This window comes from Hibiscus syriacus, unplaced genomic scaffold (assembly GCF_006381635.1).
Source record: "Hibiscus syriacus cultivar Baekdansim isolate YM2019G1 unplaced genomic scaffold, ASM638163v2 tig00111330_pilon, whole genome shotgun sequence".
Taxonomy (NCBI): domain Eukaryota; kingdom Viridiplantae; phylum Streptophyta; class Magnoliopsida; order Malvales; family Malvaceae; genus Hibiscus; species Hibiscus syriacus.
Window position 1 is genome coordinate 7,480,091 of NW_024063059.1, and position 26,495 is coordinate 7,506,585.

A 26,495-nucleotide genomic window follows, 5' to 3' on the forward strand; every position below is an offset into this window, starting at 1 on the left:
GTTTGTGCCCCAGAGTGAAGGAGTTGTTGTTAACACTGAACCTTTGTACATTTTAAGAGGTGGTAAATCGAGCTAAAGCCTTAGTGTGAGCTCAAACTAAAAGATATGGAGAGTAGAAGACCTAGTGGAATAAGAGAGCGATTTCCTCATCGAGTGCATCTCAATCGAAGAAAAGTCGAGGTTCAAGTTTTCAACCTCAATCTAGATCTGAATCATTTGCATCCTCAGGTAGAGGATCAAATCCAGTTAAAGCTAAGCAGACTCAATCAATTGAATCATGAGCAAGAAAGTCAACTCAATGTCAGCATTATGGCAGACATCATAGTGGTATTTTTCGAATGGTCTCTGGAGCATGCTTCAAATGTGGGGAGACAAGACATTTTATTCGGGATTGCCCATTGATGATTGGAGAGCCTGCACAATTAGAGAGATTTTCTACTGTACCTCAAAGAGGTAGGGGATAAGGCTGAGGAATGAATCAGTCTGAGTCAACCACTCAACCTGAAATGCGCTCAATTTCTCGAGTGTACAACCTTAAGACTAGTGAAGATCGTGATGATCCTGAGATTATTGCATGTATTTTCCAGTTAGTTGATAAACCTATTTTCGTTTTAATTGACCCATGATCCGCTTATTCTTATGTTAGTAGTAAATTGGTGAGATAATGGACAATTCAGTTAGAAGATATAAGTAGTTAGGTGATTGTGACTAATCTGCTAAAGCATAGTACTCGGGTAAATCAAATTTATCGAGGGTGTCCTATAAGGATTCATGGAATTGAATTCCCTGTTAATCTAATTGAATTACCCTTTGATGAGTTTGAAGTTATTATAGGTATGGATTGGTTGTATCGTTATCATACCATAGTTGATTATCGATTGAAGTGAGTAATGTTGAAAAGTTCTGATGGATCAAAAGTAAGTGTAGTCAGTGAGAGATTCGACTTTTTAGCTAATGTAATATCTGTAATTTCGGTCAAAAAGTTAATACTACAAGGATGTCAAGCTTTCATTGCAAATATGATCAATACTCGAGCCAATGAGAGAAGTTTGGAAGACATTCCAACCATCTGAGAATTCCCATAAGTATTTCCTGAGGAATTATTAGGATTACCTCTAAATAGAGAGGTGGATTTTCAAATTGAGGTTATGCTGGGAACAACACCTATTTCGATGGCTCCTTACAGGATAACCACAAAGGAACTAAGTGAGTCAAAGGTTCACTTGCAATAGCTTTTGGATAAAGGATTCATCAGACTTAGTGTATCACCTTGAGGTGCTCGGAACTATTTGTAAAGAAGAAAGATGGTTTGATGCATCTCTACATTGATTATCGATAGCTCAATAAGGTGACCATAAAGAATAAGTATCCTTTCCCAAGAATTAATGATTTATTTGATCAACTCAAGAGATCTTTAGTGTTTTCCAAGATTGATTTGCGTTCTGGCTATCACCAATTGAAGATTCAAGAAAATGACATTTCAAAGACAGCTTTCAGGACTCGGTATGGCCATTATGAATTTGTAGTTATACCATTTGGATTAACCAATACACTAGTTGCGTTTATGGACCTCATGAATATAGTGTTTCAACCCTTTCTTGATCATTTTGTGGTCATCTTCATTGATGATATTTTAGTTTATTCAAAGACAAATGAAGAGCATGACGCCCATCTGCGGGTGATTCTTCACACTACGAGACGAGAGGCTTTATGCTAAGTTTGTCTAAATGCAAGTTTTGGTTAACCGAAGTGGCATTTCTTGGACACGTGGTTTCTGCAGAGGGGATTCGGGTAGATCCTCAGAAGATAAAAGATATATTAGATTGGGAAGTCCTAATAAATGTTTCTGAAGTATGGAGTTTCTTGGGCTTGGCTGGATATTATCGAAGGTTCGTAAAAGACTTTTCGATGATTTCCTTCCCGTTGACAAAGTTATTAAAGAAATATGTGTCATTCATTTGGGTGGACGAATGCCATGAGAGTTTTGTAACTTTAAAGAAGGTTCTAACCTAGGCTCCAGTGCTAGTGCAACCAGAATCGGGTAAGGACTACACGATTTTTAGTGACACTTTCCATAATGGGTTAGGATGTGTTTTAATGCAATATGGAAAAGTTGTGGCATATACTTCAATACAACTTAAGTCACATGAGAATAACTATCGAACACACAATCTTGAGTTAGAAACTGTGGTATTTGCACTGAAGATATGGTGCCACTATTTATATAGTGAGCGTTGTTACATTTATACGGATCATAAAAGTTTAAAGTATTTGTTAACTCAAAAGGAGCTAAACCTAAGGCAAAAGAGATGGATCGAGCTACTTAAATAATATGATGTAATCATATATTACTACCCTAGGAAAGCCAACGTGGTAGCTGATGCTCTTAGCCGGAAGACTTTTGCAGCTCTACGCAAGTTAGATGCCCGGCTTGCATTAAAGGATAACAGTGCTTTGATGGCTGAATTAAAGTTAAAACACTATTGTTGGAGCAAATAAAGAAGTCTCAAAGGAATAATGATAAGTGTTTAGCAAGGATAGAACAAGTAGAATAAGGTGACATCTAGGACTTTGAAGTAAAGTCAAATGGATGCTAATACTACAGAGACAGAGTTTGTATTCCAAATGATGAATATTTGAAAGGAGATATACTTTATGAAGCTCATTGTAGTTCATTTACTATTCCAGGAGGGAACAAGATGTACCAAGACTTAAAAGGAATATACTAGTGGCCAGCATGAAAAGAGCTATTAGAAATTTTGTTGCAAAGTGTCTAACCTGCCAACAAGTGAAAGTTGAACATCAAGTGCATTATGAACTTTTACAACCGATCTCCATTCCTCGGTGGAAATGGAAAAGAATTATGATGGATTTTGTAACGTGATTACCATTGACACCAAATAAAAAGGATTCTATTTGGGTAATTTTGGATAGATTGACAAAGACAACCCACTTCATTCATGTTCAAACTGATTATTCAATGGATAAGTATGTTGGTCTATACATCAAGGAGATAGTTCGATTGAATGGAGTACCAGTTTCCATAGTTTCTGACAGAGATCCAAGATTCACTTCTAGATTTTGGAAATCTTTACATAGAGCATTGGGTACCCGATTGAACTTTAGCATGACTTTTCATCCAAAAACTGATGATCAATCGGAGTGGACGATTTAGGTTTTGAAAGATATGCTAAGATCGTGTGTGATTGATTTCCATGGATCTTGGGAGAAGTATTTACCGCTTGTAGAATTTGCGTACAATAACATTTATCAATCAAGTTTTATGTCATCTTAATTGGTAGTATTTCTAGCTATAAATGTATTTATTATTGTTCTCACTTATAGTGTTATTAAGTGATTATTAAGGCCCTTCTCAAACCCCTTGATCAATTGGGTTTCTTACCTAAATTAGTACAATGGTACCGATACTAAGCCTTTTAGTATCAATACTGACACTTGAGTACCAAAACCCACCCTTGGTACTAATACTAAAAATGGTTACTAGAAATTGAGGGAACTAAATAGTATCGATCCCTTAGTTAGAATACCAATTTTTCTGATATAGGGTATCAATACCAATCTAAGTATAATTACCAAAATTTGTTTCGATGTTTAAAATTTAATTTAATATCAATACCCTTACTGAAGGTATCGATACACTACATCGATACTCCCATGAGTAACGATACCAAAATAGGCTACTGAAATATGTAAACTGAACATGGTACCAATGTTCCACCCTTGAGTATCGATACCCAACGAGTAGTGTCGATACCCCGAAGAAAAGATATTGATACTTGCAGTCTAAAACCCCTTTATTTTGGGCTATCTAAAGAATAATATTGATATTGTTCATCTAATACCGATACCCAAATCTAGAAACGCTCTATTTAACCACAAAATGACACCCCCCATTTCTTCCAAAAGTCATACTAAGGTTCCCCAAACGTTATTTAAGTCTTATGTATGTTAAGAGGGGTCATGATAGGCCTATAAACATGTTGGAAAATACCATTTACCGAAATCTACCATGAACATGCTTGTATGCTTCATAACTCATGCAAACTACTCAAACACATACAGTGGTCTACAAGTGTTAGAGGTGAGTTATAAGTATGTTACATTGAATTCCTAAGCTAATGGAACACTTCCCAACTCAACCAAGGGCTAGCTTTTCTTTTCCTTTTCTTTTAGAGCTTTCTCCCAAACACCAAGGAATGAGTTACTGCAATCACTAATTTTCACGCATATATATATATATAAAACAGTGATCAATACTCGAATATCTAGATGCCCGATTACTGTGCCACCATCCCCCTGCCACGATCACTATGCCACCACCAACTCCATCAGATCCCAACAGCTGATTTTTTTTTATTTTTTCAGATATATAAATGGGTTCTATACAACCCGAAAAAGAAATATGTAAAGGGGATCCCCATCTTTCGGTTTCAACAATAATAAAAATAATTTCCAAAAGATTATTTTCTTGATTTTTTGAAACTAGCATATCACAAAAATATCATTGCTTTCACATTTCAATTTTCATTCAAAATTAAGAAAAATAAACGCAGAAAAAAGAAAGATCGAGAAGAAAAGAGGGAGCCATACTTTCATCGGAGGCTTAGCTGGTGTTGGGGTACCTCGTTCGAAGATTCGAATGACTAGGAGAGAGAAGAGAGGCCGACGAGCAATAGATCTTGAAATAGAGGTGATCTAATGGCAGAGATTGAGGGGTACAAGTCGAAACGTTCTCGACCATTTTCTTCGAGTTATTTGTTGGATCTAGCAAAACCAAGCCCGAATCTGTGACCACCACGTCGAGGCAAGAAGGCCCATGAAATTTGGTCCTGAACAGCCACCTATGACTGTGGCGACCGACGATAAGACTTCCGCCGAATTCCAGGGAAGTTTAGAGAGAAGAGAGAGCTTCTCTCTCTAAAAAAAGGAAAAATGAGATAATAATGAAAAAAGGAGATAAATGGTATTTATACCCAAAGAAAAACGACGTCGTTTTTGGTCCCCAAAGCTGTGCATTTTGGCCTTGAAAGTCTAATCATGCACGCAACCACTTAACCTTTCCTCGTATTCAATTTGGTCACCTATTTCGTTTTATTTCATGTAATTATTTTAAATTTTGTCCACATTTCACAATTTTCTATTTTTATTTTATAATAATAATTTTTTGTTTATTTTTTTTACATGTCCCTTTATATTTGCCATGTTTTTGCATTTTGCCCATTGTACTTCCCTTTTATAATTTATTGCAGTTTTATCAATTTGTTTTGTTTTGTTTTAATTTAGTCATTGTTTTATTTTGCCATTTAATTGAAATTGATCATTGAATTTTATGTTATTGCATTTTATTTACTAATTAGTTTTGTTATCTTTATTTATTTATGAATTTGATGCGATACTTTCAATTTTTGTATTCTGGTCACTTGTCTTGTGGTAAATCACATTATGGTCCTCATAACCTTTATTTTCATGTGATTTCATCCTTTTTTCCTTGTGATTTTTTATTTACTTATTAAACGTAGAATTGAATCCTTATTAACTTAGTCAAAGTTACCAATTTATTAGTTTATGCTTACATTCAAATAATTTTCTTAATTTCTGCATTTGTTTTAATTTATTTTTTCATTTATATAATTACCAAATAAGTTTATTTTCCATCCATTTTAGAATCATGTTAGTATTTATATTTATTTCCTTTAATATGTGCCCATTAAAAATTATTCTTCATATTTACATTTGCATTTACTTCATGGTAATAGATGAACGTTAATTGCATGTAATATATATATATATATATATATATATATATATATATATATATATATATATATATATGTTTTTATTGTACATATATGTTTATATTAATTGTATAGGATTAAAAGTTATCCACCTATGCTCATTTGTATATGTATATATTTTTAAACTTTCTATTTTTTTATTTTAATATATATGTATCATTAAATGTTATGATTATGTATATATGCTTTTACTATATTTACATTATATTTTACATTTATTAAATATATCTTATATTATTTACTTATATTATATTATGTGCATATTATATGTTTTTATTTATGTATATATCGGGCGCATTTTATTATTTTATAATAATACTTTACATTGAGAATATATTATAATAATTATTTATTAGCCTTTACCTTAGTGTTAATTTCAAGCTAGACCCTTTTTTAATTTAGTTCTAAAATTTTAATCTTAAATTACACCTTTTGATTTATATTTTTAATATTTTAGTCATAATCTAGATTACTCGGATTTTAGGTTTAGTCCTTTAATTTAGGAGAATTTTTTACTTGGTCATCGCTTATGCCCGAGGTTCATTTTAACAATAAAGACTCAATAATTCGTTAAAATGATTTAAAGATATTATTTGAGCCTACATTTTTAGGTTTATGCATCTAGGTTCCTTAATTATTCATAATTTGACACTTTGAGCTAGAAAAAGTCAATCTACTCTTAGTTTAATTAGGGTTAATAATAAATTGTTGGATTACATCACATTTTAAAACCTAAGGCAATGTTCACTTATTAGGGAGTCAATAGTATATCTCCCGCAAGAATGCAAGTGATTCCCGAAATAATTCGACATCCTTTTCAATACCGCATCATGATTTCTAAAATCGAGGTAATGTCTGGTTATTGGGCACAATAGTTGATCACCCATATTCATGCTAGGGGCGAATGTTATTGGCTTTAATAAACAGAAACCCTTTTTAACTTTGCATCCATAATGATTTTTAAATTAGATAAACTTCGAACTCAAAATTTTCAATTTTAAATAGCGGGTAATCAACTAGGTACCATTTTTTAGCGCTATGGGGGTGCTTATCATTCCCCACGCGTACCAGACTCCCGAACTTATTTTTTGGTTTTTGTAGACCCTAAAACTTGGTATTTTGTTAAAAATAAAATATTTTATTAGAATGAATCGGTTTTTTGGTGTCTCGATCGCACTTTAAATGATTGGTGGCGACTCCTCATATTTCAAAACCTTTTCAATGAAAACCCCTAAGTCGTACCAAGTTTTCCCCACCCGGGCAAAAAATGGTGTTGACATCTTGGCGAATCCGCTGGGGACATTTTGCTTTTTAAACAATATGAGAGTCGAACCACGAGTTGGTTACCCTAGATTTAGGATTCTAAAAATTACGAGTTCGATCTTATTTAATTTACAGTTCATTATGTTATTTTAAAAAAGAAAAAAAAGATTTTCTCTATGGTTAATGCTTACACTTCTGTAAATATTTAGAATTGTTGCATATCATAGCTCTAAACTCGATCTCAATCTCGATTTACTTAAGTAGGGGAAACGTCACACCTCACATGAAGAATTAGGTTTCCTTGTGTGGGTTTGACATATTACCTCTGGAAAGTCTGTAATAGGCCAGAATCGGAGTCAACCTTAGCAGGTTTTAAAGATGGCTTGGGAACCCTTTGATAGAACCCAACCTCATGTAAAGAAATTAGTAGACCTACCCCCAAAGTCGTGTGAATAACCTAGGAGAACTAGAACGCATGAGGTTAGGACTCTTAATTTCCTTTGTATATTTTCCAGTCTCAGCTTTAAGCCGTATTTAATTATTTTTTGCTAAACTTACATTTCTTTAAATAATCATTTTAACTAACTTGATTATTTTCGTCTTGTTTCTACTAACCTGATTTCCTTTTGTCTTGTCTTGTGCTTTGTTATATTTTTGCATGAACATGACATATCCTTTAAAGGTATTAATCCCTGAAATAACTGATCTTTTATAAAGTTCTTGAAAAACAATGCCCACAATAATGGCTTTCATTGGGTTCGATAGAATTTTAAAGATTCTCTATGAAGATTGAGTAGTTTCAAAAGATAGTCTACCTACTAAGGAGACAGGCCAGACATCTACCTGCTGAGGTAACAAGTTGGACTCAAGAAGATTCGAAGCTAAAGCCAACAGTTGAAGGTCACGAACCAACTCAAAAATTTCTGAAAATACGAGACAAAGTAGAAGCTTGGAATATTTTCAATATACCTAAATCTGATAAAAGACGATGCAATACCCAAGAGCTCACAGGAGCTAGACAACTTGAAGATAGACCAGATTTTCACTTCCCCAGTGTACCGAGACATTTTCTGTTTTTCAAGAATTATTCAAGGAACACTTATTTTTTGGATCAATTCTTTTGTTGCATTTACATTTTTGTATTTTGTATTCCCATTTTTGCATCTTTGCATTAGCATCTATACATTGTACATTGCATGATATACATTGCATCTCAATGTGCATTAATCACGAATCCTGTGAGAAACTCACGAAGAATTTTGCGATAGAAGTTTTTGAGGTAAAATGAAGTCACCTCATTCGTACTTAAAAAAGGATTGAGAGCTATGGACGTGATGTTAGCACCATCTGAAGTTCAAGGCACATCACTGAGATCTGTGGGGCACCGAGGAGCAAGGTCCAGATTTTGTTTGACCTAGGGGTATTAACCTTTAATTCATAATGAGACATTCTGGTGCCAATTAAGAAGAAGTTCTTCCATCCACCGTGAAACCTTATTGCACTGGCTTTGTCCTATTTGAACGCGTTTTTGTTCTTTCTTTATATACTCAATAAATATTTTGTTGATTGAACTCATGTCGTTTACAAGGTTATGAGAAACAAATCAAGTGTTAATCTTATAATTCTTTGAATATCAAATGAATTAAAGGTTCTTTTACTACTTCATTAATTATATACTTTTGACAAGTGACAAGATTAGACCTTCCTTACCCTATACAAAGCCGAAAGAACCATTACTTGGTTCTTTACCCGAAAGAACCATGATTGATGCTACCGAGAAGAAAGGGCTTGTGTGGATTGTGTATGTGCAGGAAATTAGCTAAGGAAGAACATTTCAGCCGCGACAAAGTATTTCACAAGGGGCAGTGGAATAGAGAAGATAAAGACAACGAGGAGTAGATTTATCTCGCCAAGGCAAGGTTTATCTTGCAAGTATGAAGCGGATATGGCGAATTACCTATGTCACATGCTAGCTGTACGACTACCCTCATGTGCAAGCAAGCCCTCAAGATTCTGACAACAACCAACCGCCTTTCCTTTTTTAACTGGTTAATAAAATAATGGGTATTTAGGGAATCTTCACTTACGTGAAACCCTAGGAGATTTCCCTTTATAAATACTCAGCCACAACCGCCAAAAAGAGGAGGCAAGGAAGTAAGAATAGCTTTAACTGAAGCGTGAGTGAGCAACTGCAGTGCTTCCCCACCATTTTCCAACTGATCGTCCTTGGTGTCCTCCATATCCAGGCTATAACAAAGCGGTGGTCAGGCCTCGAGAGAGGTTGGCCGCCAGGGCAGGCACGGTGTTGATCAGAGATGTCACGACAGAGCCCCCAGTTTTAGGAGTCATTCTTCTTTTGTTCTTAATTTCTTTACTTTGTTTGGGGTTATATTAAAACGATGATACTTTGGTTGACTTTTTGAACAACACCATGAACTGCATTACTTGGTGTTAATCTTTGTTTTGCCGAAACAATTATTTTATGTTTAATGAATGATGAATTATGATTTTGCTCATGTATGTTTTGTTCATTGTTTAAATATTTTACCCTGACATTGTAAGAGCTTCGAGAGATTGCCTGGGGTCTAGGTGAAACATGTATTGACATTGTAAGAGCTTCGAGAGATTATTGTTTGTCTAGATATTAATTCTTAGATTAAAGAGAATTAAGATAGATCTACGTGAACAATGGAATGGATCTGGGATGGTGATGTTCTAACTTATCTCCTTAGAGATAAGGAGAGGGTTTCAATCGACTAAAAGGGATAGATGCTAGAGTAGGATAGACAACAATTATAGTTCACACTGAGAGGTATTGCTACAACAACAGTCTGACAAACCAAGGGTTGTAGTTAACGCTGAGTAGTATTGCCATAACAACCGTCTAAGAATACACAGTAATCCTGTCGGGCAACTTAAGTATATCATAACAATTCATTCTAAACTTAGAATAATTGCTTGTCATAACAAAAGATTAGCATGAGTGCTCTATGAAAAGTCTGAATATGTGAGGTTGTTTTGAATATATTTAAATCAACGCTTTTCTTTGCCTTATTTATTTTAATTCGATAGTTTTGCATATTTATTTAGCCTCGAACAAACTTTTCTGCAATCATATTTTATAATATTTTCTTGCTTTATTTTACTACTAATAATTTTCTAGTTTGATAAGACTTCAAGAATTAGCTTGTGACAATTAGTTCTGGTTGTGGTGAAACTTAAAAAGAACCGACCAATCCCTGAGGAGACGATAACTCACTTACCCTTTATTACTTGATTTGATTGTGTATACTTACACAGAATTGCTTGCCTTAGCATATACATTTCCAAGAGATCAATAATATTAGAGCATATATAGTTTTAGGTTTATGCCTCTAGGTTCCTTAATTATTCATAATTTCACACTTTGAGCTAGAAAAAAGCCTTAATATACTCTTAGTTTAATTAGGGTTAATAAAAAATTATTGGATTGCATCTCATTTTAAAACCTAAGGCAATGTTCACTATATTAGGGAGTCAATAGTATATCTCCCGCAAGTATGCACAAGGTGTGACTACTGACGATTCCCAAAATAGGTCGACATCCTTTTCAAGATTGCATCATGATTTCTAAAATCGAGGCAATGTCTAGTTATTGGGCACAATAGTTGATCTCCCACATTTATGCTAGAGGCGAATGCTATTGGCTTTAATAAACGAATACCCTTTTCAACTTTGCATACGTAATGATTTTTAAATTAGATAAAGTTCAAACTCAAAATTTTCAATTCTAAATATAGGGTAATAAACTAGGTACCAATTTTTGGGCGCTCTGAGGGTATTAATCCTTCCCCATGCGTAACTGGCTCCTGAACCTATTTTCTGGTTTTCGCATATCCTAAAACTTGGTATTTTGATAAAAATAAAATGTTTTATTAAAGTCACCCGGTTTTTTATGGTGTCCCGATTACACCATATAATGATTGGTGGAGACTCCTCAAATTTCAAAACCTTTTCAAAGAAAACCCCTAATTCGTACCAAGTTTTTCCCCACCAGGGCAAAAAACGGCGTCAACAGTGACTAACTTATTTAGGAAGTTGAGAGTGAGTTAATAAGACTTCATAAGGCTCGAATCCATCAAAAATGGACTAGATGGCTAAGTCTTCTTAAACCCACACTAAACCCCTTTCTATGGCCACCATATCCAAAATATAATATTGAGGGCTTGAAATGAAGCTTGGGATGATAGGATTACAAACCTTACCTTGGTGTTTTCAAATTAAGCTTGAAATGTGCTAAAGTTACCACCTTTTTGCTAGCCTCCAACTTGAAGAAGAGATGAAGAGAAGAGGGGTAAAAGGCAAAGGAGAGTGAAAAATAAGGGTTCAAGCGTGAGGTAATCCCAAATAAATAGGGCTCAGCCTTAAAAAAAGGGTAATTTATTTCATTGGTCCCTCTAATTTTGGAAACAATTCAAAAATTCCTATTTAAGTTCATTTAGGGTTTATCCAAGCCCAATTCCACTCCAAAAGGGCCAAGGCCTCCTACAAAGCTAAAGAACCTATCCTAAACACTCTCGGTTTGACTCGAAACTACTAATATGAGATTTGGAGCGTTGCAATTAGTATTTTTTATTGTGATAATTCAAAATATTAATTTGGCCTAAACTATAATTTTGGACTTATTTAAGAAATTATGAATTTTAAGGATTAAATTGAAATGATTCAGAACTTAAAGGAAAATGTAAAGTTTGGCGCTATATATGAAAAGCCCTAAAGTTTGGTGTTTCATTCCATAACTTTCTTCAATTTTAATTTAATATTTAAAATTATTTTCTCTTCACCTCTATTTGCATGAACCTTCTCTTGAAAGAATAAGATGTCATTAGGGTTATAAATGAGACGAGTTCATCATTAATTATTTAAGTCTAATTTAATTAAATTCAATTAATATTCAATTTGAATGGCCTCAATTCGAGCTCAAATTTAGTTTGAATTTTAAAGAGTCTAAGATAAACTACTTAATATCTGAATAAAAAAGTTTCCAAGTAACTAAAAAATAGTAACATATTAATTTTTTTAAATTCTAAAATAAATCATTAATAATCTAACATTTAAAAAAAATGTTACTACAGTCTGGCTTGCCCAAGAGAGCGCCTATTTTTAATGACTTCAGGGTGCCAGAGCCCTAGGAGTTCTGAGGTGTTACTACAGTAGATCCAACCATTTTTTTTAGTATTGGTTGGAGGGTGTCGAGAGAAAAATAAATGAATTAGAGTGCACACATAAACACTTTAAAACAAAACTATATGGTTAGAGTACACAAATGTTTTAAACATCATTCATATATATATATATAATAATTGAGGAACTTAATAAAATAGTACTTTATAGTCAAAGGATCATTATATATATATATATATATATAATATATATATATATATATATTATATATATATATTATATATATATAAATGAGTTGCCCAAAACCTTTAGGTAGGGTCTAACTCTACAAGGATCCTTATAAGTGTAATTGGTTTAAACACCATATTTTTAATAACATATATTCTTTATACAATTTGTATGTACTAGAAGATAACATGGTATTCTTGCATGAAGTTTTATCTATGGTATGATTCATAGTATGACATTTTAGGTTAATGTGAATGATAAGTTATTTTATTATTATTCTGCAATGGGTTGTAAATTGTAAATTCGACGATGGTTTGAAGGAATTAAGTCACAATGCACAACATGGATGGTTTAATGTGATCTTACACCGGAATGTAACTAAAAATTTATTATAGTGGAGTTAAAACATTTTTTTATTTTTCATAAGTATAATATTTTAAATTGAAGATTGATAAATATTTCTTTCTTTATTTTTAAAAAATATATATTTTTAACATTAATTAATATTTTAAAAAATAATTAGCAGGGGCTTAGAGTCCCTTTAACCCTACTATGTTTCGCTCATGATCTCATGTGGATGCTTATTACCTATTGTTTACTATTGATTTTCATATTGACTTATGAAGATCAATTTAAATTAAAATCATATAATGTCACGTTTATTTATAAGTATGTTTGTGATGCAAGTATATGTGACATGAATGATATTCGCTGGTATGTGATATTTGTATGTATGTTTATCTAAACATCTTTAAAAAATAGTTGTTTTAAAGAGCTTCGATGAATTGGGGCTTTCTTTCTTAAAAATATGTGGTTAAAGAAACGTCACCAATCTTAATCTAAGATGTGACTGAATCATATAGAAAAAATTGTCTTTTTAATAAAATTATTTTAAGATAAAAATATTAAAATTAAAATTGAGGATCTATTTTACCAGAAAATGGGTTCAAGAGTCAATTACACGTGCGAAAATATTATCAACTCACAATACATTTTTTATACCTAATCAATTATGTCATTGTCATAACAATTAGAATTACAAATTTAAATTTAATTTAATTAATGACCCATATAAGTAACCAAATAAATTTCACTTATTAACCAAATTTTTTTAAAAATATCCATAAGTATAATTAACATTAAAGTATGTATAAAAATATTATACATATAATATAATGTGTAAATAACTTAAGGACCAAAATAATATAGATACAAAAATGCATACTTAAAAATGAAAATAATGCATAAATTAAAACATGTCTAAACTGTAAACAAAGTAAACTTAATTAACTAAAATGTAAGATGCAACACATATTCTAGGGATGAAATTGAAAGGTGCTAAAAGTAAAGGGAAAGCTGATTTATATAAAATTAAAGTCGTAAAGCAATTTAAGGATCAAAATAATAAAAATTAATAGGCGTAAAATAATAAATAGAATAAAGAAGCATTAATATTAATAGCATAAAAGAAAGAGAAAATAACCTCAGTGACCGAAAATGTCTTATAATATACGATTTTAACCAAATTTTTTTGGATTTGCGAAAATGATCAACAAATTCGCAACGCGAACTCCAATTTCGCAACCAGTTTCCAAATTCGCAATGCGAATATGTGAATCGCATTGCGATTTTCTAAATTCGCGTTGCGATTTTCCAATTTCGCAACGCGAATTTAGAAAATCGCAACAAATAAGTCAAATTTGCAACGCGTTTGCCAAATTCGCAACACTGAAATTTCAAATTCGCAACTCGATTTTCGAATTTGCAACACGAATTTAATTTCGCAACAGGTTTTAGTTTCGCAACACAAATCTTTTAGGTATATAACTATGCAGCAGCAACAACTCATAACCTAAATCCCTAAATCGCAACTCATTCCATCTCCATCTATCACTCTCTCCGGCGACATCTGTTCCTATATCCAACAACATCCTTCCCCATCTCTAATTTTTTTACATAATTTTATTTCTATATAATTTTTCAATGATTTCTCTCCCAAATTATCAACTATCAACTTAATAAAGGTATGTTTTTCTCTAAGTTAGTGATGATATGTAGTTTATATCTCGTTTGTTTAGTAAATTAATTTACAATTTGTAGAATGAAATCATCTAATGTTGATCATATTTGGATAGATTTGTGTTTTGGAGGGTTATGGGAGAATGTTCATGGTGTTTTACAATATGTGCCTTTACCCATGAATCTTCAACTAAAACTGTCATTAAAAAAGTTAACTTATGAAACTCTAATGTTATTTGTTGCAAAGAAATTGAATTTAGAGCCTCTAAGTGGATTTAGGCTATCTTATCAGAGAAAAGGTAAATTTTATTTGTTAACCGACAATTAAGATGTTGAATGATTCATTGCTTACATTAGTGTTTCGCAAGAAGATGATGTTACATTGTATGTTGTTGAACCTAGAAGTAGTGAAGTTGGGTCAATAGTGGGTAGTAATCAACTAAGTTCTTCAACCCCAGTTTATGGTACTCACAATGTACAACGTTGTTATCAACCTCAAAATTTAATAGTTCCACCACAATTTCATCACCAAGAAAATTTTGTTTCACCACATTTCCAATACCAAACACAATCTCAAAACCCACAACCTTTTCCTAATCCAAATCCCAATCAACTTTCAGCACCAAATTCTAGTTTTCGTATTAACCAGTTAGACGATTATGAGCCAACAAAAAAAATTGTGAGTACTAGTAAGTATTCGAAATTTGATCTTGGTCAATACCCGGACTTTGATCTTGGTCAATATGCAGATTTTGATGATGTTTCAGAAGAAGAAACATACCCTGTGTGTAATGATTTTGATATTGGTCAATACCCGAATTTTGATGATGAAACAACCGCTGTCGAGGAAGATGTTGTTGATAATAATGAGGAGGAAGTTATGACTGTGAATGAACATGTTGAACATCCATTCTATAATTCATATAACCCTAAAGAAGAAGAAGAAGAAGAAGTCCCCGAAGAAATGAAAAAGAAGAAAATGCCACGGGAATATAACTCGAATATGCCAGAATTACTTCAGATACCGGAAGAAAAGTTGGTAAAGATAGCAGTTGATTGTTACACAAAAGTTATTCGTATCAAGAAATATGATTTTTTTTATACAAAGGAAGACTTGAAGATAGCTTTGTATACGAAATGTGTGGAAGATGGTTATCAACTAAAAGTTAACAAATCAAGCAAAGATCGTTTCGAAACAAAGTGTATGATTGACAAAAACTGTACGTGGCATATGATTGCAAAGAGGATAAAAGATTGCGAAATGTTTCAAGTTAGGACTTTTATTGATAAACATACATTTTCAAGAACCCAAGTTTTTCCTCACCATATACAGGCAAACAAAAATGTGTTGGGTGGTTTTCTGGCTGAGTTAATGTTTTTGAATGGCAGAGTATATCGGGGACATGAAATTATGACTGACATGAATGATCGGTTCAAGATTAGTATCTCATATTCTCAAGCTTGGAGAGCCAAATGTTATGCCTTGGAATTGTTGAGGGGGTCTCCAGAAGCATCGTTTGCCCAACTGTCAGCTTATTGTCACAATTTAAAGCTGAAAAATCCTAGGTCGATAACTCATATCAAAACAGATAGAGATGAACACTTTGAGTTGTTGTTTATTGCCATTGGTGTTGCGGTTAGTAAATCAATATAATTTTGTTGACTCATTTTTGTTAGTTACATGCATTTCACATTTAAATGATTATATGTCTTGTGTATATTATTTTGTAGATTCGTTCGTTTATTACTTGCATTTGCCCAGTTATTATAGTTGACGGAGCACATTTGAAAGGTCGATACATTGGAGTAGACTTATTAGCAGTAGCCATGGATGCTAACAATGGGATACTGCCAATAGCTTACGGGGTTGGCAAATCTGAAACCTCTGATTTATGGACATGGTTTATGGGGTATCTTAGGGATTGCATAGGTCCTATTAGCAATCTGACAATCATATCTGATAGGAAAAACTCAATTGACAACGTTGTTAGAAGGTGTTTCCCAGATGCTTTTCATGGACTTTGTGGTGTTTATTTGTACAGAAATCTAAAATCAAGGTCTGTTGGTATAAAAAATCACAAATGGACATACTGGAAGGCTGTAAAAGCTTATCGGGAAGTGGATTTTAATAAGCATATAAATTATTTAAGACGTGTTTTGCCTCAATGTGCTCAAACACTAGAAGATGTTGGGTTTTAAAGATGGTCAAGAATACATCAACTTGGAGCAAGATCAACGCTCTAAGTCGTCATTCCCGAAAATTACCCATTACTATGTTAATGGAGTTTTTTCGAGCCTCTATTCAACAGTGGTACTACAAGAAAAGAAACCATGCAGGTATTATTTCTTTAAATTCGTAACTTATCATATTTAATATATATTTTACTAGGTATTATTTATTTAAATTTACAGGAACATTGGAACGTCGTGTTACACCATGGACTGAAAAAAAGATAACGAAATGTGTTGTGAAGTCAACGTCATGGAGAGTTGAACCATGTTTAAACACTTTGTTTGAAGTATTGGATAATAACTTAAATGGGCTTATCGATCTAAATGCAAAGACGTATAGTTGTATGAAATGGCAAACATCTGGTTATCCGTGTGGTCATGTTATAAAAGTTGCTCTTCATCTAAACCAAGATTATTCAAGCGCATACGGTATGGATTGCTACACTACAGAAGTATATCGACAGACTTATGCCGAGATTGTCTACCCTATTCCACATCCTTCTGAGTGGGACATACCAGATGACTTACAAACAGTTTTGCCACTAGTCATGTATAGCAGGCTACCTGGCCGACCAAAAAATCACAATCGTATAACATCTAAGGGTGAAGAGAAGAGGATATCGACATGTAGTCGGTGCAAGGAAAGTGGTCATACAAGGTTGACCTGTGGATCACCAGTGTCATCACAATCATCTTTTCCTCTACCAAAATATGGATCCTCATCAAAATCCAAAGCTCATATGGTGCCAAGCAAAAGAAAATCAAAATCAAAATCCCAATCACAATCAACTTCACCTTTTGGGACTTATTAACTTAGGTGATTTTTAAATGCAAACGCTGTATTATGTGTATTTTATATGTGAATGCATACATTTTTAGTTAGATATTCATTAGTAACTTGAGTTTGAACATTGCTATGATTTGTTCAGTTGTTATCACTTATCAGATTGTTGTCTGTTATCTTTTTGAAAGTGTTTTCCTTGAATTCACAACGCGAAAGTCAAATTCACATTGCGATTGATGCGAAAGTCAAATTCACAGCGCGATTATCGCGTTGTGATTGTTGCGAAAGTCAAATTCAAAACGTGAAATCGTAAACTGAAAATCGCAATGGAATTTGAATTTTGCGTTGCAAATTTGACTTTAACGTTGCGAATTTGACTTTCGCGTTGTGAATTTGACTATCGCAACGAAAAAATCGTAACGCGAATTTGACTTTCGCGTTGAGAAAGTGTACATTCAACAGGTCTTTTTTGCCTTCAACATAATGCAGATTGAATAAACAACAAATCAACTTTTACAAATCAATTAAACAAGCAAAAAATAATTCTTATTTACATATTAATTAAACAAATCAACTTTTACAAATCATATTTTACAAATCAATTAAACAAGCAAAAAATAATTCTTATTTCCTCATCAATTAAACAAATCAACTTTTTCAAATCAACGTAAAATTCAATTAAACAAGCAAAAAAAGTGTACCCCAGATAGTTGTTTATGCACAAATACATCAATTTCACGCAACTCACTTCAGGATTAACCTGCAGAAACCAAACATTTGCTCAAACAACACTTTCTACACATCTAAAACCAACAAACAACAAATTATTGAATTCTAGGTACTTAACCAAACATTTTCAAACCAACAAAGAGTATATATGTTAACAACACTTGCTCAAACTTACCAATTGTTTATGCACACTTTCAGCATGCAGAAGCAGGTAGGCAGCGTCTCACATATATCGCTCTAGCCATAAAATGCCGAAACCACAAGCCTACTGCACCTCTATCTCTATCTGTGGGAGGTAGAAACTATTTACTTCCTGTCGCCAAACGTTCCAAGCAAATGCAAACGAGAGGACCACAATCCCCTCTGGCTCCCTCCGTTTGTTGTGGAGCGATCTCGTCTCTGATCATTGTAACTTTAAACTTTTTTGGCTTCTTGTTTCTAGAATTAGTCCAATAATCAACTGCATTCAAGTATTTCGCCAAATGAGCGCTCCATCCCTTACAAATAATATCTCTCAAATCATACAATGGTATGTAATTTAACATGCTGTCATATACTATTGTCTTCAGGGATGAGAGTTGAATCTCGATGAGAAGCCAATGACGACGTTCCAAAATAGGGGTAAATACCTTTAAAATATTCAAAAAATAAATACTAACCTTATCGACCTCCCACCACGCACGATAAAGTTTAGCTTTTCCATTACCCAACATATATGAAGCATCTATCGGATCCTTCAAGTGAGCTACGTGAAAAGACGTCGGCATAATAGTCCATCGAGTATTTTTTATTTTCTTCAATTTCCTTATTAATAGAATACGTGACACCTATGCATCAATATATTGTTTTATAAAAAAATACATAGATTAGTGAATTTATTAATAAATTTAAAAAAAATTAATCAAAATGCAATATAAGAAGAATAAAAGACTTACCACTCCTTCGAGATAGCCATTATCTTCAACCCCTAATAAAATACCCCACCAAGACTGATCAAGAAACAACTGAATAACATCGTCGAGTTTGCATATGTCAGAATAACACCCCTTGCTCCGCTCATGTAGATAAAAATCAAATGCGGTCTTAGCCCAAAGGGTATTATCCGTAATTGTGTCCGGTAGTGTTCCCCTCTCCTGCTGAGGAAAGGTACTGGCCGGTAACACATATGAAAGCCAACTCGTATCCATCATATTGGGTACGGGAGGGGGTTTATCAATATGTCGAGAGCCATGTGAATCGGGCTCTTGAACGGTGGGAGAAACCTCTTGAACGATGACAGGGGCCTCTTGAACGGTGGGAGGGGCCTCTTGAACGATGAGAGAGGCCTCTTGAACGATAGGAGACGCCTCTTGAACGATGACAGGTGCATCGGGCTTCTTCTTACGGAGTCTTGGCACTAGTGGGATGAAAGGAGATGTAATGGCAAGTGCACGACGTCTGATGCGTGAACCCTATCGTGCAAGAAAAACCCGACGTAAAGCATTTACCTTATCGGGCCGCTGAAAATAAATTAATACATAAATCAGTAAATAAATAAATAAATAATGCTGAAAAAAGGTTATTTGCATTTTTAGTATAGTATTAAACAAATTTACCTCATTGTGTAGAGTATGAACCTCATTATACGATGAAACAATCTCACGTAGAGCGGCTACCTCATCACGTAAAGTAGATACCTCACCATGTAGCACACCATTGTCATCGCCTAAAACATCCACCTCACCACGTAAAGACCGTACCTCATTACGTAGCGCACCATTGTCTTCACGCAAAGCACCGACCTCATGACGCAAAGCACCGATCTCATCACGTAACTTCCCTAACTCATCCCGTGGAGGAAGAGAACAGGGAGATAAATGTCGTGGCCTCTTTGCCAGTCGCCTATCATGAGGTGATGGTGGAGAAGAGGCTCGATGATGTGATGGAATAAGTGATGGTGGAGGTGGAGAAGAGGCTCGATTAGGTGATGGCTCCGGGCGTCAAGCTGTAGAATCGGCCCGATCAGGTGATGTCTCTCGAAGTAGGGGGTGCTCATCATCCATCCCATAAAAAACCGCTTACTATCTTGCCACCAATCAGTGGCAAGCTCAGCCTCTGTGGGTGTCAGCCTCTATAATGGATAGTTGGCCTCCTAACAATATAAAAGCTCAAACAAAGTTAAACGTGTACTAGTAATAACTTGTTTATATATGGTAGTATTTGTGTGTTAACTTACATTCATCATCGTATATGGTAGTAACTCTTCCCAATCCAACAGGCGGATCCTCCTCCAGGTAATAGCCCTAGGAATATCATTTGAATTTTTTATCGCATATGTCCGTATGCTGGGGAAAGCCTAAAATATCCAAATCTACAAACAATATAATACACAAACATCAGTAATTCTTAAATAATTAAATATAAATTTAGAAACATTATATAGAAATTCTTACCTTAAAGGCCCAAATAAAGCCTGCCAAAGTGTATTTAGAACTATCGCCCCGTAAACGTTTTCGGTCCTCAAAGAGAGACGACAACTTCTTCAGGTACCTTTCCATAGATATGAACTCCACGAAAACAGGTTCCATGCATTTAGGTCATCTACCAATAATATTAGGTCCTCAAAAATAGGTTGTCTGCCCTCTTTGCCTAAAGAGTCGGCATACAAAAGTAATAAATGGTATACTCGGACAACATCAAGGTCATCCATCCGAGTAAAACCATCTTTAACAAATAATCTCTTCAAGTCGTTGACGTGTAAACTCGGCTTTGACTTTCCCAGCTCAGGAAAAACCCGAGATAACCATGATGGGCGGGAGATATTACTAGTGTACCGGATTACTTCATCGTGTTCGAAGCGTAGACCAGTGATTAAGCAAAACTCCTCCCGCCCAAAACAAGTATACGCCGGAGGAAAATGAAACCATATCTCTTCATCACCACGTTGTATCCTCTAGGGTAGATCATTAGTCATGGTCTGAAGAAACAAATATGTCAACATAGCATCTCCACCCGGATGTTGTACTTTCAGCTATGGCCCGAAGCAAGTATCCTCAAATAATTTTCTTTGAAGAGGTGTAAGCGTCGACGTAATTTTAGTGGCTAGGCTTAATTTATTCCTTAAGGTCAATTGAGCCGAAAAAAAAATTCTACAAAAACAATAAACATACCAAGTTAGATATACCAAACACTACAAATTATACACTATAAACAGACATGATATTAAACAGTGAAAACAAAGCCAAATATAATTTAAACTAGCACGGTATTCACCCAAGTCATTATTCCATCATAGTTCACAAAATGCATCAGATAACATTTCAGAAGTAAGCACTTATAAAACATTTAAAAGGATAACATATAGGTTTAGTGCAGGTTCAAGGACAACATAAAGAGTAGTAGTTTATTATTGAAACTTAAATTCGCAACACTGTGAAGTTAGTATTTATCTTTGTTTTTTGGTAAAGTAAGGCAATTCATTCAAGTTTCAATTTGCAGAAGAAGAGTAGTTTCTGAAACTTAAATTCGCAAAGCGAAAATGAAAATCGCAATGCGAAAATGAAAACCGCAACGCGAACATGAAAATCGCAACGCGAAAATGAAAATCGCAACACGAAACTAAATTCGCGTTGCGATTTTCATTTTTGTGTTGCGAATTTAAGTTTCAAAAACTATTCTTCTACAAATTGAAACTTGAATGAATTGCATTTCTTAAACAAAAAGACAAAACAAAGACAAATACTAACTTCACAGGGTTAAAGACTAAATAGTTTAGTAGTATTGGCAGCAACCGAATGAATTTACTAAGCAATCTAAGTGAAATGGTTAATCTATATATTGAAATTACCAGTAAATTTATCATCAATATAAGAAAAATCTAATAATAATACAAAAATTTCAAAATAAAAATAAGAGATTAAAAAAACTAACCCTCGGTGGTAGATTTTACATTTCTGACCGTGAATGGTTGTGAGGGTTGCTATGAGAGATGGAGATAGATAGATTTCGTTGGAGATGGGGACGAATGTCGCCGTAGAGAGCGAGATATGGAGATGAGACTGAGTTATGATTTAGGGTTTTATGTTATGATTTGCGATAATACTGTTTACATTTGTGTGTCGAAATTAATATTGCAAAAATAAACGCGCTTTGACTTCTGTGTTGCGATTTACAAATTCGCGTTGCAAATTTGGAAAATGGGTTGTAAAATTGGAAAATCGCAACGCGAGTTTAGAAAATTGCAATGCAATTCACATATTCGCGTTGCGAATTTGGAAACTGAGTTACGAAATTGGAGTTCGCGTTGCGAATTTGTTGGTCATTTTCGCAAATCCAAAAAAAATTGGTTAAAATCGTATATTATAAGGCATTTTCGGTCACTAAGGTTATTTTCTCTAAAAAGAAATATGAACTAAATTGAATTAAAATTAAAATCAAATCCTTCATTAAAAGATTTTATGAACTTAATTGATACAATATTGATGCTTTATGAAGTTAGTTAGAAGATTTTAAAGGTTTGGACCAATTTAAAATTTCGAACATAGTTTGGGGATGACCTTAGGATTAACTCAGCTTATTAATATCCATTAAGAATTTAGCACATTTTAGTTGGCATATTCGATCAAACTAACGGCGGTGCGACTGACACGTGTACAGCCAGATATCATCACAACCGCGTTAGTTTTTAGGTTAAAAGCATGGGAGAGGACTCAAGGGCAAGGCTGTTACTTTGTTCGAAAGAAGAAAAGAAAACCTTATCGTCTTCTTTAATTTTATGTTTAAGAACGTGCTTTTGCCTTATTTTAATTTATTCATATAAAAAGGGATTTTGAGAGTTTTTTCCATTTTCTGTCTCTTTCTCGGGAAAAAAAGAAAGAATATTTTAGACCTGAGATTTGCTATCATGGAGATGGAGCACGTGACGGAGTTCCCTCATACGCATATGGATCGGCGACCTAGAAAGCGTCCACGATTAGGCTGGGATGTAACTCAGTTGCCGCCGCAGGTATTGTGTTTTCTTCGATCAGATCTTTGTTTCGATTTTGATTTTCCCTTCGTTGATCTGGTTATTTATTTATTTGCTCGAATAAGGGTTTCGAATTTATGATTTTTGTATTCTCATGGCTTTTGTTTCAGATCTGATGTGATTTGTTTTATTCTTCTTCTGATCAATGAGTATTATATAATTTATTTTATATATATAATTACCCTTTTTCTAGAAGATAATTTCCGTTCATAGGGATTTGTAAGATATTCTAGTCGCTATAATGAAAAACGTAAAATTTCTCTCGAACGTATATTTTACGTTAAATATTGTTTGCTGTGGGATTTTTTACATGGAAGCTTCTTTTAGAAACTAAATTTGTTCTTGCTAGCATATATTTTAGTTATGGTAATTTTGGTGAATGAGAGGGGTTGTAAGGTAATTTGGAAGGGTTAAAAAGTGCTGATTTTTAATCTCTTAGTGGTGCAATGAATGAATGGCTGTGTGTAGGCTCAGGTGGAATGTTTTGTGCTCAAGTTGGGAAAGTGGCGGGCTTAGCTCTTTCCACTGCAAGAGCACATTCGGATTATGCTAGTACTATTACTACTAGTTCGTCTATAGTTCTAAAGGGAGTGGCTCAAAATGGTTCTCCTCCATGGAGACATGATGACAAAGATGGACATTATATATTTGAGCTTGGAGATAATTTAACCTCTCGCTGTAAATCTCACTTTTCTCATCATTATAAACAAATCTACATGTTTCAGAATTCTTGGTAGTTGAATATTGAAGAAGCAAACATAATTGATTGTTTGTAGTAGTTTTTTGTTTCTAATTCCATTTAATCTTATTTTGCAGATAAGATACAAAGCAAAATGGGTGAAGGTATACCTTCATGAACTTCTGCACCATTCATTCACCTATAGCTTATTTGAATCTTAGTGATTCCTTCCTTTATTTTAGGGACCTCATCCCTGATCCCCTATTTTTTACAGGTACCTTTGGTCAGGTTCTAGAATGCTGGGATAGAGAGAGGAAAGAGATGGTTGCCATCAAAATTGTCCGTGGAGTTGAGAAGTATCATGAAGCAGCCATGATCGAAATTGAGATGTTGGAACAGCTTAGAAAACATGATAAAGGTGGCAATCGGTGAGTCCTCATTAGCATTGTAATTACTTTTAATTTTACTGGAACTAGCTACTTTGTAACCAACCTTTTTGAAAAAAATTTATGGTTAAATGGATTCATTCCTTGCAGTTGTGTGCAAATACGGAACTGGTTTGACTATCGTAACCATGTTTGTATTGTAAGTATATTATTAATTTGTGATGGATTTGTTTCCCCTGCTCACCAATGGTACGGGGTTAAACTTAAAACTTCTGGGTGAATTTAAATGGTTTGGACAGGTGTTTGAGAAGCTTGGACCAAGCTTGTATGATTTTCTACGCAAAATCAATTATCGCTCATTTCCCATTGATCTTGACCGTGAGATTGGCAGACAACTATTGGATTGTGTAGCCTGTGTGTAATAACGACTAAGCTAGTTTCTCTGCCTATCTCTTTCATGATATTTTTCTGTTCTGCTTTTGTTTCTGATTGCTAAATCTTTACTAGAATTCCTCAATTTAATTATACAAGTGTTGAACAGGTTGTCAATTACTGTGCTCACACTTGTACTTGTTTCTTATATTGTTCTTTTGTTTAAATATTCAGTAATGCATGATTTGCACCTGATACACACGGACTTGAAGCCAGAGAACATTCTTCTAGTCTCCCCAGAGTATGTCAAGGTTCCTGATTACAAGGTATTTTCCTTTACGAGATTCTATTGTTAATCTATAATTTTGTAAAAGCCTGCCAGTCTTTGGTTTATGTTTCAAGTCCCTGATTGCAAGGTATTTTCCTTGATTGGATTCCCAATTAATTTTATTTTAATATATATATTTCTGACAGGGTGAATCACGATCTCCGAAGGACAAGTCGTACTTTAGAAGATTTCCAAAATCAAGTGCTATTAAGGTAATAGATTTTGGTAGCACTACTTATGAGCGCCAAGATCAGACTTACATTGTGTCAACGCAACATTACCGTGTTCCGGAGGTTATTCTTGGTATGTATTTTCAGGTTGTATTGATGCTTTAGAAAATGGTCAGATGATGGATGTAATTTCTCATATATTTTGTTTTATAGGACTTGGATGGAGTTATCCTTGTGATATATGGAGTGTTGGTTGCATTTTAGTTGAATTATGCACAGTATGTTCAGAAAATTGATTCTTGTCTTTTTATTAGATGCGATTCTAATAGGTGTGAGGTGTTTTTATTCAACTAGTCTGATATTTTGACAGGGTGAGGCATTGTTTCAAACACATGAGAATCTAGAGCACCTTGCCATGATGGAGCGAGTGTTGGGTTCACTACCTCAGCGTATGTTGAGGAGATTAGAGTGCGTGTTCTTACGATAGACCTGTGTAATCATACCATAAGTTATAATCTAAATTAATGGTGATAATTTCTTATATTCCAGTCGTCATTCTGAGAAGTATGTTAGAAGAGGTCGATTAGATTGGCCAGATGGTGCAACCTCTAGGGAGAGTATCAAAGCGGTGCTTAAGTTACCTCGTCTCCAGGTTTCTATCTTTATCAAACTTTGTTGGTAAAGTTATGGTTTGATGGTTTTCATGACTCGTAATGTAAAGTAATGGGTATTGTGTTGTTTGTGTTGAAGAACCTTATAATGCAGCATGTGGACCATTCAGGGGGGGACTTGATTCATTTACTGCAGGGATTGCTGAGATACGACCCAAAGGATAGGCTCACAGCTCGTGAAGCCCTAAGGCATCCTTTCTTCAGTAGGGACCAATTTAGGTGAACTTTGCATTTGAATGATGTAGGTAGACTAAGACAGGGATTCATATGTGTATTGTTTCTCAAACTCCCAATAGCATTTGCACACTAAAGATTAATCTGACTCGGATGCATCCATCTGTTAGAATTTGTATAATGGTGTCCTTTGATCAAACTTAGCTCTACTTTGGTGCGTTGTTTGAATCAATCTCCAATCCTTAAATGGAATCATATCCTTGGATTGCCAAACATGCGTTGGATGATGGATACACGCAATAAGATTGATAATTATGCTAATCATTAAAAACTTTAGACCAATACACAAATATTTAATGTTGGTTGACATCATAAAATTGATGCTGAAGTGAGATTGTAATCCGAGGAGGTACAAGTAGAGCGGGGTGATTCATACTGTGGGAAGTATATTGGAGAGAACCGGTTTGAAGGACTGA

The 26,495-nt window shown here is 34.2% G+C and overlaps 1 protein-coding gene across 4 annotated transcripts; it reads left to right on the forward strand.

Annotated features, from left to right (window-relative positions):
* The first annotated feature begins 587 nt into the window (after positions 1-587).
* LOC120158528 (serine/threonine-protein kinase AFC2-like) lies at positions 588-26,139 on the forward strand. 4 transcript variants are annotated; one of them, XM_039169347.1, is made up of 13 exons: positions 588-608; positions 23,055-23,225; positions 23,714-23,917; positions 24,056-24,082; positions 24,193-24,346; positions 24,455-24,503; positions 24,604-24,718; positions 24,911-25,002; positions 25,151-25,307; positions 25,388-25,452; positions 25,545-25,642; positions 25,724-25,826; positions 25,925-26,139. In XM_039169347.1, the coding sequence occupies exons 2-13, from the start codon at positions 23,117-23,119 to the stop codon at positions 26,066-26,068; spliced, it is 1,317 nt and encodes a 438-aa protein (XP_039025278.1). In that variant the 5' UTR covers positions 588-608; positions 23,055-23,116; the 3' UTR covers positions 26,069-26,139. The 4 variants fall into 4 exon arrangements, with proteins under 4 accessions (XP_039025278.1, XP_039025275.1, XP_039025276.1 ...); XM_039169344.1 differs by lacking the exon at positions 588-608 and having other exon boundaries at positions 23,055-23,218; positions 23,708-23,917; positions 25,925-26,138; XM_039169345.1 differs by lacking the exons at positions 588-608; positions 23,714-23,917 and having other exon boundaries at positions 23,055-23,218; positions 25,925-26,135.
* Positions 26,140-26,495: the final 356 nt, after the last annotated feature.